This window comes from Vigna umbellata, chromosome 2, assembly GCF_029865625.1.
Source record: "Vigna umbellata cultivar VRB3 chromosome 2, Vumbellata_1.0, whole genome shotgun sequence".
NCBI lineage: Eukaryota > Viridiplantae > Streptophyta > Magnoliopsida > Fabales > Fabaceae > Vigna > Vigna umbellata.
The window spans coordinates 3,824,065-3,840,659 of NC_142166.1; the positions used below are offsets into that span (position 1 = coordinate 3,824,065).

At 31.0% G+C, this 16,595-nt stretch overlaps 1 protein-coding gene across 3 annotated transcripts; it reads right to left on the reverse strand.

Annotated features, from left to right (window-relative positions):
- LOC124842234 (Transducin/WD40 repeat-like superfamily protein) lies at positions 1 to 7,667 on the reverse strand. Of its 3 annotated transcripts, none has more exons than XM_088105777.1 (13): positions 7,500 to 7,667; positions 7,274 to 7,398; positions 7,015 to 7,167; positions 6,805 to 6,935; positions 5,726 to 5,959; positions 4,888 to 5,066; positions 4,316 to 4,416; positions 3,033 to 3,179; positions 1,969 to 2,024; positions 1,806 to 1,863; positions 953 to 1,073; positions 762 to 872; positions 1 to 662 (listed from the first exon to the last, which is right to left on the reverse strand). In XM_088105777.1, the coding sequence occupies exons 1-13, from the start codon at positions 7,513 to 7,515 to the stop codon at positions 568 to 570; spliced, it is 1,527 nt and encodes a 508-aa protein (XP_087961903.1). In that variant the 5' UTR covers positions 7,516 to 7,667; the 3' UTR covers positions 1 to 567. The 3 variants fall into 3 exon arrangements, with proteins under 3 accessions (XP_087961903.1, XP_087961902.1, XP_087961904.1); XM_088105776.1 differs by having other exon boundaries at positions 7,015 to 7,173; XM_088105778.1 differs by having other exon boundaries at positions 7,015 to 7,147; positions 7,500 to 7,660.
- Between the last annotated feature and the right edge of the window lie 8,928 nt (positions 7,668 to 16,595).

The following is a 16,595-nucleotide window of genomic DNA, read 5'->3' on the forward strand; positions in this document are numbered from 1 at the left end:
TTAAAAACAAATAACATCGTTATTATATTCTATTTCAATAAAGTTTGCAGAATTTATTGAAGCCATTTGATTTCAATTTCTAAAAGCAAAATAAATATTGAAAGTTTTTAACCACTAATTAACAAAACCATGTTGGCCACTAACTCTACTAAGGCTGGCCTGCATATGATGGTTCTCAAAGTAGAGGCACAACGTCAACTAGAAACTTTTGGTGCTAAAAAGCCATTAGCAGCACAATGCTTTTCTTTTTCTTTTTGGCCTATCTTTCCTAGTGTGTTCTACAAAGCATTGGCCATCTCTGCTATGTGATTGCTCCTGCTAGTATCAGCTTTAATTCCCAAAGAGCCTTTAACAGGAATTTTTTCCATGTAAGCACATATCTACGAGCTATCGGTTATCTTAAACACTAAATTCTAAACCCAATATCAGATCTTCTCAGCAATAACCTATTTTCCATTTTCCATAGACTAAAACCTTTTGATCACGTGTTTTCGGTCACGTGAGCATAGGGTAGCTCAGCAACAGCTTGAGGTTCTGTACCTGCAGATGCAGAACCATTCACACTCATCACCAGCGCATATAAAACAGTCCTTCATGTGATCCAAGCCATGCACCCTGAGAGGAGTCAAGCTTGTATTGGTTTCCCTCTTCTGCTTTACAACCTAAGCAACCAACTTTAAAATTAACAACCAGCTGACAAACAAAATATGGTACAATTTATAAAACTTAAAGCAGAAAGGCTGAGAGCTTATCGTCCTCACTACTGTATGTTTTATAGCACATAGTTGAGATAATTGAATCAGAGAACTTCTCCTCAAAAATCAATTCACCAGACTTGAGACTCCATAACCGTAGTTTGCAATCCTCTCCACCTGAAATGTCAGACAAAATATTTAGACCTAGAATGCAAAATAGAGAACGTCACTGAGAACGTCACTGAAACAACACCCACCTGACGTAACAAATCTCTCAGTTGGGTCGACACCAAGTTGTATACGAGTATGAGAATTCACATGCCCTTCATAACTTTGAACAGCACCCCTCTGAAGTAGACGATGATCATATAGCCTAATCTGTAAAGGAAAAGAATATTTATGGTTTAGTAATTTCTCTCGTGATATGCAGACCGCAAGAAATGGTGACAACCAATATAACATAAATCAACAGTTTCACCCATTGTCTTGTAAGCTCTGATAACATATATTGCCTTCATTGATCATTGTATATCAAGGTGACGCTAGATCTAGAGGATAAAGTAAATAAAATGTCCCATGAAAAAGAAAATTCAATTAAACAGGATTTGTTACAATCTGTAAACTAAGGATTTGGTTGGACAAATTTCTCCTATAAAACTTTTAGGAATTAAAAGAAAAACAATGATATTTTCCATAAACTAAAATTACATTATTTCGATTAGGAATTGTACTTTAAGCCTAACTCAATCTTATAAAACTGACTTGTAAAGTGAGTTTTTCAGTCACAAATATACTTTACTTCCAACCATTTCAAAGTTAATTCATAAAAGTTCTCTCATGATTTCTCCGAGTTCTTTTATTCAACTTGTATATAAACTAATTTTAACTCCTGGAGAAACTTATATTTTTGTATTCTTTTTCTCCTAGAAGTGTTTATGAAGAAGTTTGTCCAAATATAACCTAAATGTAAATAATTTTTCTCCAATTTAAATGAGGAATAAATACATGCAACTGCTAATCATGAGATACATGCAACATTTTGGTATTATATGAAACGTAACATCAAACATGAATGTTATAGGTAACAATTTTCCCGGAAAGTGTACTAACCGATCCGTCCATTGCGCTAGCTAGAAAGTACTGCTCATCAAACTGAAGTGACACCAAACTGGCGTCAAACCCAAAATAAATTACAGAAAATAGTCAAAAATCAATATTATTCAAATGAAGATACATGAAAAGTAGACAAATGCAGGGAAAAAGGATGACTAACGAAGATATAGATGAAGGCATCCTAATTGTGTGGGAAGGAAATATGTCTCCTTTGAGCTGCAATTAGGTTGAAACATAAGCATGTCAACAATAGATAAAGCTAATAGTAACGAGAATCATGAAGTGAATCATTAGACATAAAAGAACAAATTTTGAACACAATACAAGAAATTATTAGTACACATAAAAATTAAATTTGCACAGGAACTTAAACGGTTTCGCATAAAACAGAGGGAACTACTAACAGGCAATAATAACTAAATAATGAAAAAAAAAGTTCAATTTTTAAACAAGTAAATGGGGAAACTACTAAAACATGTAAAAGTCATTCAAGAACTTGTTTACAAAGATATAGTTCATCCAATCTTTTACCCAAATTGTAACCAAGCCTATAATGCTTTTAATTTCTACTGTTAAGTTTATTATTCCTCCTTTTTTAAGGTTTTATCAACAGAATTGCTCAAATTTGAGTAAAACATTCATTTGAGCCATGGCAACCATTAATTAATTAGTTTGCTTTAATGGTACCACGAGGGCGAATATTGTTCCTGATATAATGAAAGAGAAAGTAATGTACCGTGACAACCATAAATTAATTAGTTTGCTTTAGGTTAATGATGCAATTGCCACATGAAACATGTCCTTACTGGTCAAGAAAGTAAATTTTAAATAAATTCTTCAACTTCTAATACAAAAGAGTCAATAACAATTCCCTGTAGAGATAATGTTAAAATTGGGTGCCTTCAAACTACTACTCTCTGTAAGGATGAATTCAAAAATCAAAGAAAAGATCTTGTTTGAAATTTTATATTGATACTACTAGTATGCATTACTAAATACAATTTATGGGATTATTTTTTCAATCAGCAAGCATGCATCATTTGGCACACAATGAGAAATCTTAGTTTTCAACTTTTTTTTTAATAGATTGTTACAGTTTTTACCCCATAATTTTTAAATCAATATTTACATTATATATTTTGACATCTCTACAATATTCTATTACGCTATATTTTGCTTTTGCTCTATCTCTCCTCACTTCTAATTTCATAGCAAAAAAAATACCTTCAACCATTCCTTTTTACACCCTCCAATGCTTGAACTATATGGTATCCGATGGCTAATAAGTCTATCAGAAAGACTTTCTCTTTTCTCACGAAAATCTGCAGTGACAATGGCCCCATTTCTAAGCCCACATAAAATCACATTTCCCTGCAACAACAATAAGAAAATATATTATTAACCACATAATATGCACAAAGATATGTCAGTGATTTTTTAAGAAATTATAAAACATAAAATATGACAGCATTATATCACATTTCATTTTACATAAAATAATTTTTTTGGGGAAGGAATAAAAGTAAACCAGGGGATAAGATATTTTCCTAAACAATAAAAATAAAAAAGAACACAAGCAGACAAATAATAAGATCCTCAATGTAATAAAACTCACAAATCCCTCTGCAAAACTAACTCTAAAGAAAATTAAAGACAGGAAAGAACGAATAGAACTAAATCAGAGGATAAGATATTTCTGAGAGCAAAAATATAAGAAGAGAACACACACAAATAAATAAATAGGACCGTCAGTGTAATAAAACGTGTAACTTATTCAAACTAACTCCCAGATGTTCAATTACTGACTGCTGTTACAATCATTATTCCTACAACAAACAACTGTTACCTAGACTCTTACTTGCCCTTCTATTTTACCTAACATTTACCATTTTAACTAATGGACTCAATTAGTTATAGACACTGTAAAAAAAAGTTACAGGATGAAGCATAATATGTAAACTCTTGACAGCTAATTAAATTGAATGCTGCTCTCATACAGATCTCATTGTGCTAGTCTCTGTATTTCTGATCTAGATATAAGACCAAACAAAATACAAAAACAAGTGAACTCGTACTCCCCGTAAACATCTGATGGAAAGGACATCACCTTTTACCTAAATGTGGTATCTAGTTGCTAAAAATAGATTCCTTTTTCCAAACATCAAGCATAGCATTTCCTTGTGAACCTTATCACTATTATGTCTTTTGCAAAATGAGCAAAAAACAATTAAATAACTCTGATTTAATTCAAGTGTTTAATAAGAATAGTGTAAGTGATATGGAATAGTAGTACAAGTTCCAGCAGTTATGTACACTAGGTAAATTTTTGGTTCATATTCATGAATGTGATACTTAAATTTACAAGAACATTTTCATTTACAAAGGACATGATGAAAATTTCATCTTTTCTTCAATTTAATTATATATTTGATTGAAAGAAAATGTCCCGGGCAGAAATTTAAAAAGAGTAACTTGCAAACTTATTAAAATAAAAAGGGATAACTTACAGAATTAATAATTTGTTGTGCAAAAACATCACTTTTGCAACGTAAAAACCATGTTTCCATCCTGGTTTCCAGATCCACTGAAGCACCTCCTAAACTTGTACCTAATAAAGATATAGAACACCAATAAATATCTTGCAAAAAAATTAGACAAAAATTACAAGGGGGAAATTGTAATGTCTAAAAGTTTGTTCAGATATTCTCATGGAAGATGGCATATATCACAAGTTCTGTTCGTAAATTACCAAGAATTAACATACCATTCCCTATGCCACATATTATATCCTCATAATGTGACAAAAACAGACACAAATTGAAGGCAAGAGAGAACTAAAACACAAAACAAAAGAAAACCAACCACCCACAGCCATATCGATACTGGCTAGACAACATCATCCTATGTAGCAAAATTTTCTAAGCTGAAAATCAAACAGTGAAGAGACTTAACATATTACAAATTCGCATGGGATGAAAAATACCAAAACATTGTAAATCTGTGCAGTAAACATAAGCAAATATAGTCCCTCAACAATCCAATGTGTGTCAGAAAATATGAAGAGCAATATGTCACTTACCAATTACAGCCCGGTGTCTATTATTATCATATTCTGCTGTCCAAAGGGTACATCTGAAAGAAGCAATTTCCTCAAGTCCACTCCACGTGTTCAGTATACCTGGTCCAAGATTTAACGGTTCAACAAGACCAAGAGTATAAACGGATCCACCTGACGTTTCTGATCCCAGTGTAGTAAATCTATTTTCATGTTAAGATCTTTCAATTCAAGATCAATTTTAATAAAATAAATGAAACACATTGTTCCAATAATCATGATAGAATGAGGAGTCCAAATAAGCTCTCTTAGATGCGTGATTAACCTAATAGCAGGCGAAAGGTGCTAGGGAAGGCCATTTGTCCTTCAATTAGCCTTAAGGCAATAAACCCATTCTGAAAGGGACTTTATTTCCTATAGCTGTAGTTTAGAATAGTACTCCCACTTACTTCTCTCTTTCTTATTTTACTCCATAGGTAAGGTATCTTAATCACTCTATACTCATATCCCTTTCGCCCCCTATCTTTCTTTACTCGCTGGGATAAGAGAGCTTTATGCTCAGGGGCTCCCATTTTGTGGATTCTTTCCCAGTTCTTTCTTTGATATCTTATCAGGATGGCATAGCAGCCAAGGGTAAGATAGGATGAGCAGTGAGAGCAGACGAGGGAAGGGAATCTCCAATTTTCATTTGAAGTTGGCCAGAGATAAGACGAACCTTATAGAAAATCTTGGTAATACAATGTCACATGGATGATCAAGATTAGAAGTTACTTGAAGGTCATAGGACTAAATGTTCTAATTTTGACCATATATATTTACATTACTATATAATGCTTACTGAAGAATAACCAAAAAAGGATACAAAACACGTCCTGCAACAGAACCATCATTCTCTGCCTGAGGTGAGCACTTTGGACCCAACCTTATACAAGATATTCTGGAGGGCATAAGCAATGCAGCTCGATTAGGTCTGAAAACTGGCTTACGCACTTCATCACGCTCAAATGTTTTCCCTTTAACAAAATTCCTCACACAATCTGCCATCCATTTTGTCCCGTCATCAAAATATTGCCCAACCCCTCCAACTTCAGAAAAACTGCAAATAAAAATTTCAAAATCAAATAGAAAACAGTAATCCACATTATGCATCAATGTCAACAAGAACCAAACAAAGAACAACCAACATCCAGGTTCAAATGCAACCAGTGTCGCTCTATTAGTAAGCAGGATCATCAAAGTACAGAAAATATTCAGGGAAGTTGATATCAGTATCAATTAGAGTAATAGGGCAATGTTGCAAAATAATATTAAAGCAAAATGAAAAAAATAATGAATAATTTGATGTGAAGAGAAAAGATACACACCAATTGATTAAGGCAAGCTAGTGGTACACAGGATAGCTTCTATTTCAAAAACTATAAATAGCATGTTACATTATAAATTATAAAAAATGATAAAAATAAAATACTGAAAATTAATGACATTCATAATGAACATTAAAAAAACATGTGTCTTAAACAAATCATACAAGCAATACCAACAAAAGGCAAAAAGAAGTTTATTAGATGGGAATCAACAATTATCATCCTTTAAATCCAAGGTAACTTCTTAATCATTTTCACTACTAGCTGACATTTCATTTATTAAAAATATCAGAAATAACCCCTAAAGAGCCCCAATGTCTCTGTTCAGAGGAATTTTTTAGAATTAAAACATTGCACTATATCAGCACTATTTAAAACGAAGTGAAAGAGGATATTTAACTTGGATAATAGTTAGAAACAACTGATAAAACGTATTTACATTCATTTAACAATGATTAAATCAGAAAAGTTAAAAAATAGAGATTTTTCCAATCAAATAATTACATTACAAAATGCAAAACAAACACAACAAGAAACTAGAAAATGTAAATGCATGCACACAATCGAAACAAGTTACCTCAAGGAGCCATTTATGCTGCCCGTCAATAAAACATCAGTTTCAATTTGCCCCTGCAAAGTCTGCACATCAACGCGCAAGTGTTTCAAAGCACAAACACCCATCTTATCTGTTCCCCGGTATCTCCAGACCTACAAATTCCATCTTTAGATTAGATTCAAAACTCGAAAGACTGAACCGCAGAAAAAATGAAGCAAAAGTCATTCCCACCACAGGTTTAGATGCTTGAATTTTCTCATATTCATCGGCAAAGTTACATCTGCAATAATGAGGATAAATGACATGGCGACCCTCCAACTCTCTAGCCTGAAGCAGCTTCGGCAAGGTTCTGTTTCTGAGCTTCCTGCAAGAACTCCTACCACTCTGTAACTAAAATCATTCCAATTTTGAGTTGAATTTTCAAGCACTCAAATATAACCCTAATAAGACATATAATACAATATTATGGTTTCACAAACATTATAAATACCTGATTGGAAGGGGTTTGAGGACCTTTGGGAGTAGGGTTCTTGGGTTTAGAAGAAGAGCCCGGAATGGGGCCTTTGATGGGGAAATACCTGTTCTTCTCAGGATCATAGTAAAAGCCCTGAAGCTCTGTCACAAAAATAGACAATTACTACATTATCATCAATAATTAACCATGAATTTGAATAAACAAACATAAGGATGAATACAATTGGAACGAATTGATTAACCTCGGGGCGGTGCCATATATCTGTCGGAATAGCGCGAGGTTCGCTCGTCGGAATAGCGTGAGGTTCGCTCGTCGGAAGAGGAAACACTTTGCCGGTAATTAGGTTTGGGAATTAGGAAAATAACGGTACCACAGATTTTAAGCGGCGAAATAAGTTTGCAGCTTTCACTTCTCTGAATCCCTTTAGAACTTACAGTTTAAATTTTCAAATATAATAATCAATTATTATTAGGTTATTTTTTATAAGATTATAATTTTAATATATTCTTTTGAGATTTTAAATATTTTTAGATTTCAGTTCTCATTAAAAAAATCCAGTCAAATTATTTAACTTGGTGTTTTAATTTTAAAATATTTAATGTTATTCTTTTGTCTAATTTCATAATGAGATATATAGTATTAATTTAGAGATAGAAAAAATATTACAAGATTGATTGTCGCTTGATTTGTTACAGAAAAAATTATACTATTAATGTTATAAATTAATAATTTTTCATTAATTTCTTATATTTATTCACATTGCTTTGCTACAATTATTCACACACATTCTTGATTATGTTTTGATAAAATTTAAATATTTATATTAACTACTTTATTTATATCATTTTTGGCTTGCGTTTTATATATATAAATAAAACTTTTTCTATTATATACAGATAAATTAATTTTCATTGTTAACCTCTTTTCCTCCTTATTTTTCCTAGAAGCTATCAAAATAGGTCACTAATCCTGTAGGTCAATTCGGTCCCACAGGTTCGGATCGGGTTGAATTTGCCAAAAATTATATTTTTTTTATGCAGGATCAGATTTCAACCTGGCTGGGTTAAATCCGGCTCATGCGGGTTGGATCCGTGGTGGACCGGATTGACCCACCAACCCACCTACCTAATTTTATTTTATTAAAATTTAATTTTAATTTTATAAATAAATATTTATTATTTTTTTTGCTTGAAAAAATTATTTAAGTTCCCTCTTTTCAAAATTAATTAAACACGAGGAGTGAAATTTGGAAGTAAAATTTGTTTAGATTTGAATTATAAAGTTTGTAATTTTTCTTTTTAAATTGTAAGTAAGTAAATCAGTGAACCAACCCGTTTACCCACCAACTCGTGGTGGGTCGAGCCGGGTGACCCATTTTAACAGCAATACTTTTTCCTTTTCTCTCTATCAGTTTTATTTTATAACATATTATCATCACAATGCTCTAATCTAATGGGGTATTTTCTCTCTATCGGTTTCCTACGTGTCTCAATTTAGATTCTTTTTATTTATTTTTTTCATTTACAAATTTATCTTATATTTTTATTTTTCCAATAGTAATTTTTTGACTTTATCAATTTTTATGTGTTATTATTATTATTATTATTATGATTATTAATTATATTATGATTTATTAATTAGATTTGTATATTATTATTGCAATATTTAATATTGTTGTATATTATTATTGAAAGTAATTATTATTAATATTTTATATGTTGATTCTACACATGTTAAATCTTGGAAATTTTGAATTTGTGACCATTACAAGGAAGAATTACTTATCTTGGATATTATATGCTAAAATACGTTTAGATGCAATGAGTATTGATAATCCCATTAAAGAAAGAAATAAAGCATTTGAGTAACTAATTTTCTCCTGTAACAACAATATCATGAGACTTGCCTAACTAGTTTTGCTCTATTCCTACAAGTGAGTACAACAATATCTTTGATTCGTATTTTCATGGTCATAGTTGTGGCTTTGGTCGTGGTTGTGGTTGTACTAGTGATCATAGTTGTGGACATGGTGGCAAAACAAATTTCAAAAAGACATTCAATCACCAGAAGTGGACATGTTCAATGTGATCCTCATTTTTTGTGTGCATTCAATTAGGTCCCTATTTTGATAAATGTTGTTTAATTTGATCATTTTTCATGGCCACATTTAAATTGTTAACCAAAGAGTGTACAAGGTGGCATTATTTAAATGGATTATGTTGTTTTTGCTTAGTTGACACATTAGGCAATGTGTGACATGGAATTAGTTTTTTTTAATTGAAGGCTTATTCCAACAAAATCATTTGCGTTGGGGTTTAAAAATTTTGTCAACATTAAGTGGTGGTGAGCGTGGTATGGTAGATTGTAAACATCGTTTGTTGAAATTTGAAAGGGTATATCATTGACCAAGTGAGTTTCACTTCTTAATTTGTGTTCGTCATCCATACTGTTGTTGGTATTTTGTTGTGGGGTTTAGGGCTTTCGTCGCACTATGTTATTTTTTGTTTGTTGTCCATTTTGGTGTGCTGATATTTTTTGGCATGATGTGGATTGAGTAAATGATGTTGTCTATGTGAATGGACTATGCTTTGGTGTCCCAAAATTTTAAGATATTTATTTGTATGTAAATAGAAATTCACCTCTTAACATGGAGACGAAGTAAACATTTAAGCCAAAAAAGTAATATATATGTATAGTTGCATATAAAAGTATATTATATATGAAAAAAATAATAAGATACTAAACATAAAAAAAGGAAAGAAAACATCTCTTATAAATATTGGTTATGAAATTTGATAATGTAAGACCCATTAAAAAAAAAAAAAAAATTTATATATGTTGTGGTTTTGAATAATTAATTATGGTGTGAAAAATGTATAGTGAAAGTTGTTTGACCCAAAATTATTGTGATAAGATGTATTATTTCGTTTTGTTGCATAATTAATAAATATTTATTGTTATATGATAATAATATGATGTTAAAATATTGAATATATGATTTTAATATTTTATTTTAATCTATTGTATAACTAGAGTATATATATATCAATATTTTGTCAAGTTAGAATATACATCTAGTATATGAGTTTTCTATAGTAAAAATACTCATTATTTTGACTAATGAAAATATACCATATTAATTTTCTCTCTTCCATAATGAGACTTTATCTTTTTTTTCCCATTCACTCATAATGCATTTCTTTTCACCTAACAACTTTGAAATGTTGACTCCACTCAAAACTTCTACCCAATGAAACCAAATAGGACAAACTTACAAAAGTAGAAATAATGGTGTGGTGATCATTAAGCATAGACTAAGGGGTAGTGGTTTCTTTGTGGTAGGAACCACCAAACACTAAGGTAGGCTGCTGATTTCAAGGTTAAATGCATGGTTTCTTACCTTAATAAAACTAAAGAACACAAACTAAAACTTAGGAGAGATTGTTGTTGGAAGTAAGCAAAGGAGGAAGCTTGAGATTTAAAGCATCAAGAGTTGGAAAATCTTCATTGGAAAAGAGGTAGGGGAGCTAATCCTTTCTTGATTATGATAATGAATATGAGTATGCATGTGTTAAAATTGGTAATGGTAGTTATATATTGATTTGTGTAAAATTTGGTTTTCAAGATTATAATTTCTCATTTTCGAGTTACTGTGGTGAAAAATTTTTATTAATTGTTTTCACCGTTGGATTTAGCTAAAATTTTAGTATGTGAATCCTAAGACCTATTACTAAACTTTGACCGTTCGGATTTGAAAATAGAAGTCTGTACTTGGAGAAATAAATACTGCAAGTTTGAGTAAATTAGTTACCCCTGTAGTTCTGTTACTAAGTTGTCTCGGTATAATATTGATTCTGACCTATTGGACCGTTAGATCAACCTAAAAATTTGATATATGATCCCTAAGACATATTAATACACTTTGACCGTTCGGATTTGTAATTAGTAGTCTGTACTTGGAGATATATATCCTGCATGTTTGAGTGAATTAATTACCCCTGCAGTTCTATTACTGAGTTCCCTTAGTAAAGTATAGATTCTGACTTATGGGACTGTTAGATCAACTTGAAAATTGGATATATGATTCTTAGAATACATTATTATAATTTGACCGATCGGATTTGGAATTGAAGGTCTATGTTTAGAGAAAGAAATTTCGAAAGTTTGAAATATTTGATGAACACTGCAATTCTGTTCTTAAGTTATAATGGTAAATATTTTATATATATTCCAATTACCGTTAGATTGAGTCCAAACTTTAGTATGTAGTTCATAAGACATATTAGGTGATTTTTACCGTTCAGATTTGGAATTGGATATCTGTTCTTAGAGGAATAAATTCTGCATTTTGAGTTAAACCGAGAACCACTTAAATTTCTGTCTCTGAGTTACCTCGGTAAAACCTCCATATCTACTTAGTTAGCCGTTAGATTACCATGAATTTTTAGTATGTTGTTCCTAAGAGATAGTGGAATACTTCGACCGTTCGGATTTTAGATCGGAGTTACAGATTTAGAGATATTAATTTCGTATCTTCTCAGGGATCTCAATACTGCTTAATTTATGTTTTTGGATCATTTATACAAAAATTATGATTTCCGCCTCATTAACCATTGGATTGGACTGAAAATTTTATCATATGAGTTAAACATGCTGATTATTAGTTTGATTGATTCAGATCTGTAATTAATGATATGAGTGAAGAAAAATCTTTTCACGAAATAGTAAATTTATTTGCATTGAGTAAAAAACTTGGATAATTATATCCTTAGATTGTATGTGTAGTTGTATTTTGGAGATTGGAGGATGAGTAATATAATATATTATATATTATAAAATTTAATTATATTGAACATTCTGAGTTGTCATAATTATTTGAGTTAAATCATGAATTGTAAATAAGTTGATGGTAAATTTGGATGAGTAGTATAGACATTATTGCCATAATTGTAAATCTGAATTTTTATTTATTTTCCTACGACTTTGGTAAGTCGAGAGAGGAAAGGTTTGAAGCCGGAAACTACTTTGGTAAGTAGGTGGGAAAATGAGAGGTGAATTTAACATAAACCGTACTACTTTGGTAAGTAGGCTAAATATTACCTTGTTGTGCTACTTTGGTAAGTAGACAATATCACCTTATTGTGCTACTTTGTTAAGTAGGCAATATCACCTCATTGTACTACTTTGGTAAGTAGACAGTATTACCATGTTGTGCTACTTTGGTAAGTAGACGATATCACCTTATTGTGCTACTTTGGTAAGTAGACAATATCACCTTGTTATACTACTTTGGTAAGTAGATAATAAAAATCACCTTGTTAGATTACTTTGGTAAGTAATCAGTATATCATGGTTATACTACTTTGGTAAGTAAACAGAAGGATTGTTGACTGTTGTTCTTTGGTAAGTAAGCAGATTAATAATATGTTGTATTGACTCTAGTGAATCGACTGATGATTTTGACTGAAGAAATATTATAAAGTATCAGTGTAATAGTTGGTTTTTTTGAGTATGTTTGAGATGCATGTATTTGACTGATTGCCACACTTGTGATGTTAGTAAGATTGTGGATGATGCATACTTCTTGAATTGGTTAGCTCACCCTACTGTTTGTGTTTGTGCATGTGAATGCAATGATCGTATAATGTGTGATATTATACGGGAGCAGAAACTATATCAGATGAATTAGCAGATGGTTCTGGACATGCTTAGAAGATGAGAGATCTGTGGGGAAAAAGGAGACATGGGGAATTTCTAAAATAAATCTATGTTTGAATTTCCGAACTGTGTGAAATTTTAAATTTCAGAAGTTTATTAACTGTGTGGAATTTTACTTTCAGAAGACTTGTGTTGTAATAAAGAACGTAATATTATGTTGGTGTTAAAAAAAAAATTATATATGTATTCTTGTGGAAAATAAATTGTAACGCCTAAATCGGGGTGTTACAGATAATATATGACACATTCGACCAGACAAAATATCATAAAGAAAAAAGTTTGTTTGACACAGATTAAAAAACATTCATTTAACATTATTTTTAATAATATAATATATATTATAGTGCTGTCAAAATAGATTGTAATTCGAGGGTCAACCCGGCTCACCATGGGTTTGAGCCAAGTTGGGTTTGAAAAAAATGTAATTTGTTTATGTGAGCCAGTTTTCAACCCGGCTCACCGGGTTGAACCCATGGTGAGCCAGGTTGGCTCACCAACTCACCTAATTTAATTTAATTATTTATTATTTTGTGTTTCAATATTATTAGTTAACATTTTTTTTATTATACTGTAAATAATAATAAAGAAGATGTTTCTAAGAGAGAAAAATATTATAGATTTATTTATTCAAGACTCTAATATTATAAATGGACAAGTGATACAAAAATTATCAATATTAAAAATTTATTTGTATGATAATTTTTTTATTTTGAATTGTTTTTAGAGTTTAACATCATTTTAGAGTGACATTTATTTAGATTTGAATTAAAAACAATAACATTTTTTTTTTATTTAAAAAAAAACTTATAATTAAATGAGTCAACCCGTTTAACCCACTGATCATGGTGATGGGTCGAATTGGGTTAAAATTTTTTCAACTCGTTAATAAGTAGATGGGTTGGGTTAACTCAAAGTTACCAATATGATTTTAAATTAAAAATATAATATAATTATAATTAAAATATTATTATTTAATCATGTAATTAGTTTATTGTTTTCTTGTGTCAAAGTCCCACCGCTCTATCATAGATAATTTGACAACAATTCAATTATAGTTTCACACTGATTCGACAATATATACAACTTGAGAATAACTCAATACATTAGCCAATAACTAAGCAAGATAATGATAATATAATTTATATTATAATGCATTAAAAGAAATTGTATCAAATTAATACAATTAATTTATAATAAAATCATATCAAATTCACGTTTATTTTCGTAATTTTTTTTGAATGTGTCCATTTCAATAATTTAAATAGAAAAAAGAAAAATTTTTCTAAAGTCAAATCGTCTAAAAGTTAGACAAAGAAGTATTTCAAATGACCATTTTCCTTAAATACTAACTCACAAATATTCCTCCAACGTAGATTTTTTTTCTCCAGATTCTGTTACTCTTCGCACCACCTACCACGTGCCCGTTTCTGACCTAATTATTTTCTTTTTCACTCAATTTTTTTTATCTTATATTTCTTTTCTGTTTGGCAAATGCAGACAGAAAAAATAACCTAAAATTAATCTAACTAAAGAAACCCTTTTATTTCAGCTGGTTTGAATTTTATTATAAAGCGATGACTTTTCAATGGGCACTTTGAATTTTACATTATCATATTTTGAATTTTAATACATATTACACTGCCTTCAGACGTTGAAAATATTTTATTCACCTGTCTCAATCGTATATTTTTTCTTTAAAAAATGTTATAATTAATAAAATCTAACAGTAGATTTTGTAATTTTTAAACACCACTGTACTAATAAAAAGAACCACAGTTTTTTTTTTTTAAATTATACAATTATCTACTCTCTTTTTTCATTTTTTTTAAACTGGTATCTTAAAATAATAACTAATTGATTAGTCTTTTCTTTTTAAATATTATAATTGCCTTTTACTGAAGACAATCTTATTCAAATTAAATAAATAGATGAAACAATAATGATTTTTTTTTAAATATTCAATAATCGTAATCAAATTTTATTTTTTTCTTTCAAAATATATTCCAATCAAGAGACCATCTCACACTCTATTAATTAAGTGTTTATAATAAGGTTGTCTGCGGATACATATGTTACCTACATATATCTTCTTCATAATTAATGTAAGAAGATTCAAAAGAAAACTTGAAAATTAAAAGGAGAGAGGGTGTTATTCAGAAAAGGGAGATAATAAACAAATTGGAGAAAGAATACGCAAGAGGAAGAAAGAAAAAGGAGGTTTTGATGAGACCAAAACATCAAAATAAATTTAATATAAAATAAATTATGTTCTTGAAGGAAAAAAAATTATGTAACTAATCTTAGATTACATGTATAAATGGTGTGGTATTACTCTTTTGTGAGAACCTGATAATTAGTACACATTAAATCAATCTCTGATCACTATTTAATGCACCGTGACACGTCAAAATGCACTCACCTTTCCACTGCATGCGCCTGCCATGTGTCACGGTTGGAGCATTCTGAGAAGGTTAGTGGGAGACAAGTGGCGTGTGGAGGATGGGGAGTTTATTCTGCAGGGAAAGAGAAAAATAATTCTGGAAAAACTCTCCCTCTTCCTCCTGCATGCTTCATCTTCTTCTCAGAATTTATGCTTCCAAAATTCTCTGCCCTCTCTCTAAACTGTTTTCATCTTCTTCCTAAGAAAATTCACCAGCAAACCTTTGATCTTGTTTCAGACACCATAGAAACCTTCCCTGCACTGTGAGCATCATTCGGATCCAAACAGAATTGAGAACTGAACTGGTAAGTTCTCGTCTCTGTGCCTCCTTCCATTTAGTTCATGCAAACCAAAATTCTGGTTGCATGCATGAGTTAGACGTCTGATATGTTAAAATTTTTGGTGTGTTAGATTAAGTTGAAGTGGTTGAGTGAACTTCTGATAGAAAGTCGTGAGAGCACGAGAGAAACTCTAAACATTTGGAAGTACACTGCTAGATCAGGTAAGGGAAGTTTATATATTTAATTTATACTGTATGTGGTATGATCTGAGTTGTACGAATGAAAAATATAAGGTTTGAGTTGTATGGATGATCACTGTTATTGTGCATGTATGAACAACATGGTGTTTGAGCTGTATGGTTAACTACTGTTATGGAATCTGGTTTTCTGATTTTGATTTATCTGTCATGAACGATCACTGTTGCATGGATTGTATATGTTGTTGGTGGTTTGAAATGCATGTTGATTTGATTATGTATGATTGGAGTATGGTTATGGTAGAGCTGGAATGATTAAAATGTTGAGATCTGTATGAGAAACGATGTTGTTGGTGAATTAAATCTGTAATGAAAGTTATAAAGTTTATAAATTGGAAATCTGGAAAATTCTGTTAAGCTTGAGAAATCTGGAAATTTTAATCTTTCCCTTTGAAAAATGACGCTCGTCACTGTACGGTCTTAGACCGTTCGGTTTTCATTAGAATAACTTAGTTGGAACTCATTCATTTGGAATAAATTCTGCTCGAGAACGAGCGTCCCCATTTTGTGAATGAGCGTTCGTTTCAGCTCAGTATAGATAAATACTTGAAACTTTGTAAATACGTGACGTTCGGCCTTAAGTCGAGCGTTCGTTCTTAATGTCGTTCGACCTTATGTCGAACGTTCGTTTTACAGAGCGT

Excerpts from the sequence above, each read along its gene's own strand:
- LOC124842234 (XM_088105776.1), bottom strand. Across the intron at positions 7,174-7,273 it reads CTCAAACCCCTTCCAATCAG|TTACAGAGTGGTAGGAGTTC; the intron begins GTATTTATAATG and ends GAATGATTTTAG. Across the intron at positions 6,936-7,014 it reads TTCAAGCATCTAAACCTGTG|GTCTGGAGATACCGGGGAAC; the intron begins GTGGGAATGACT and ends TGGAATTTGTAG.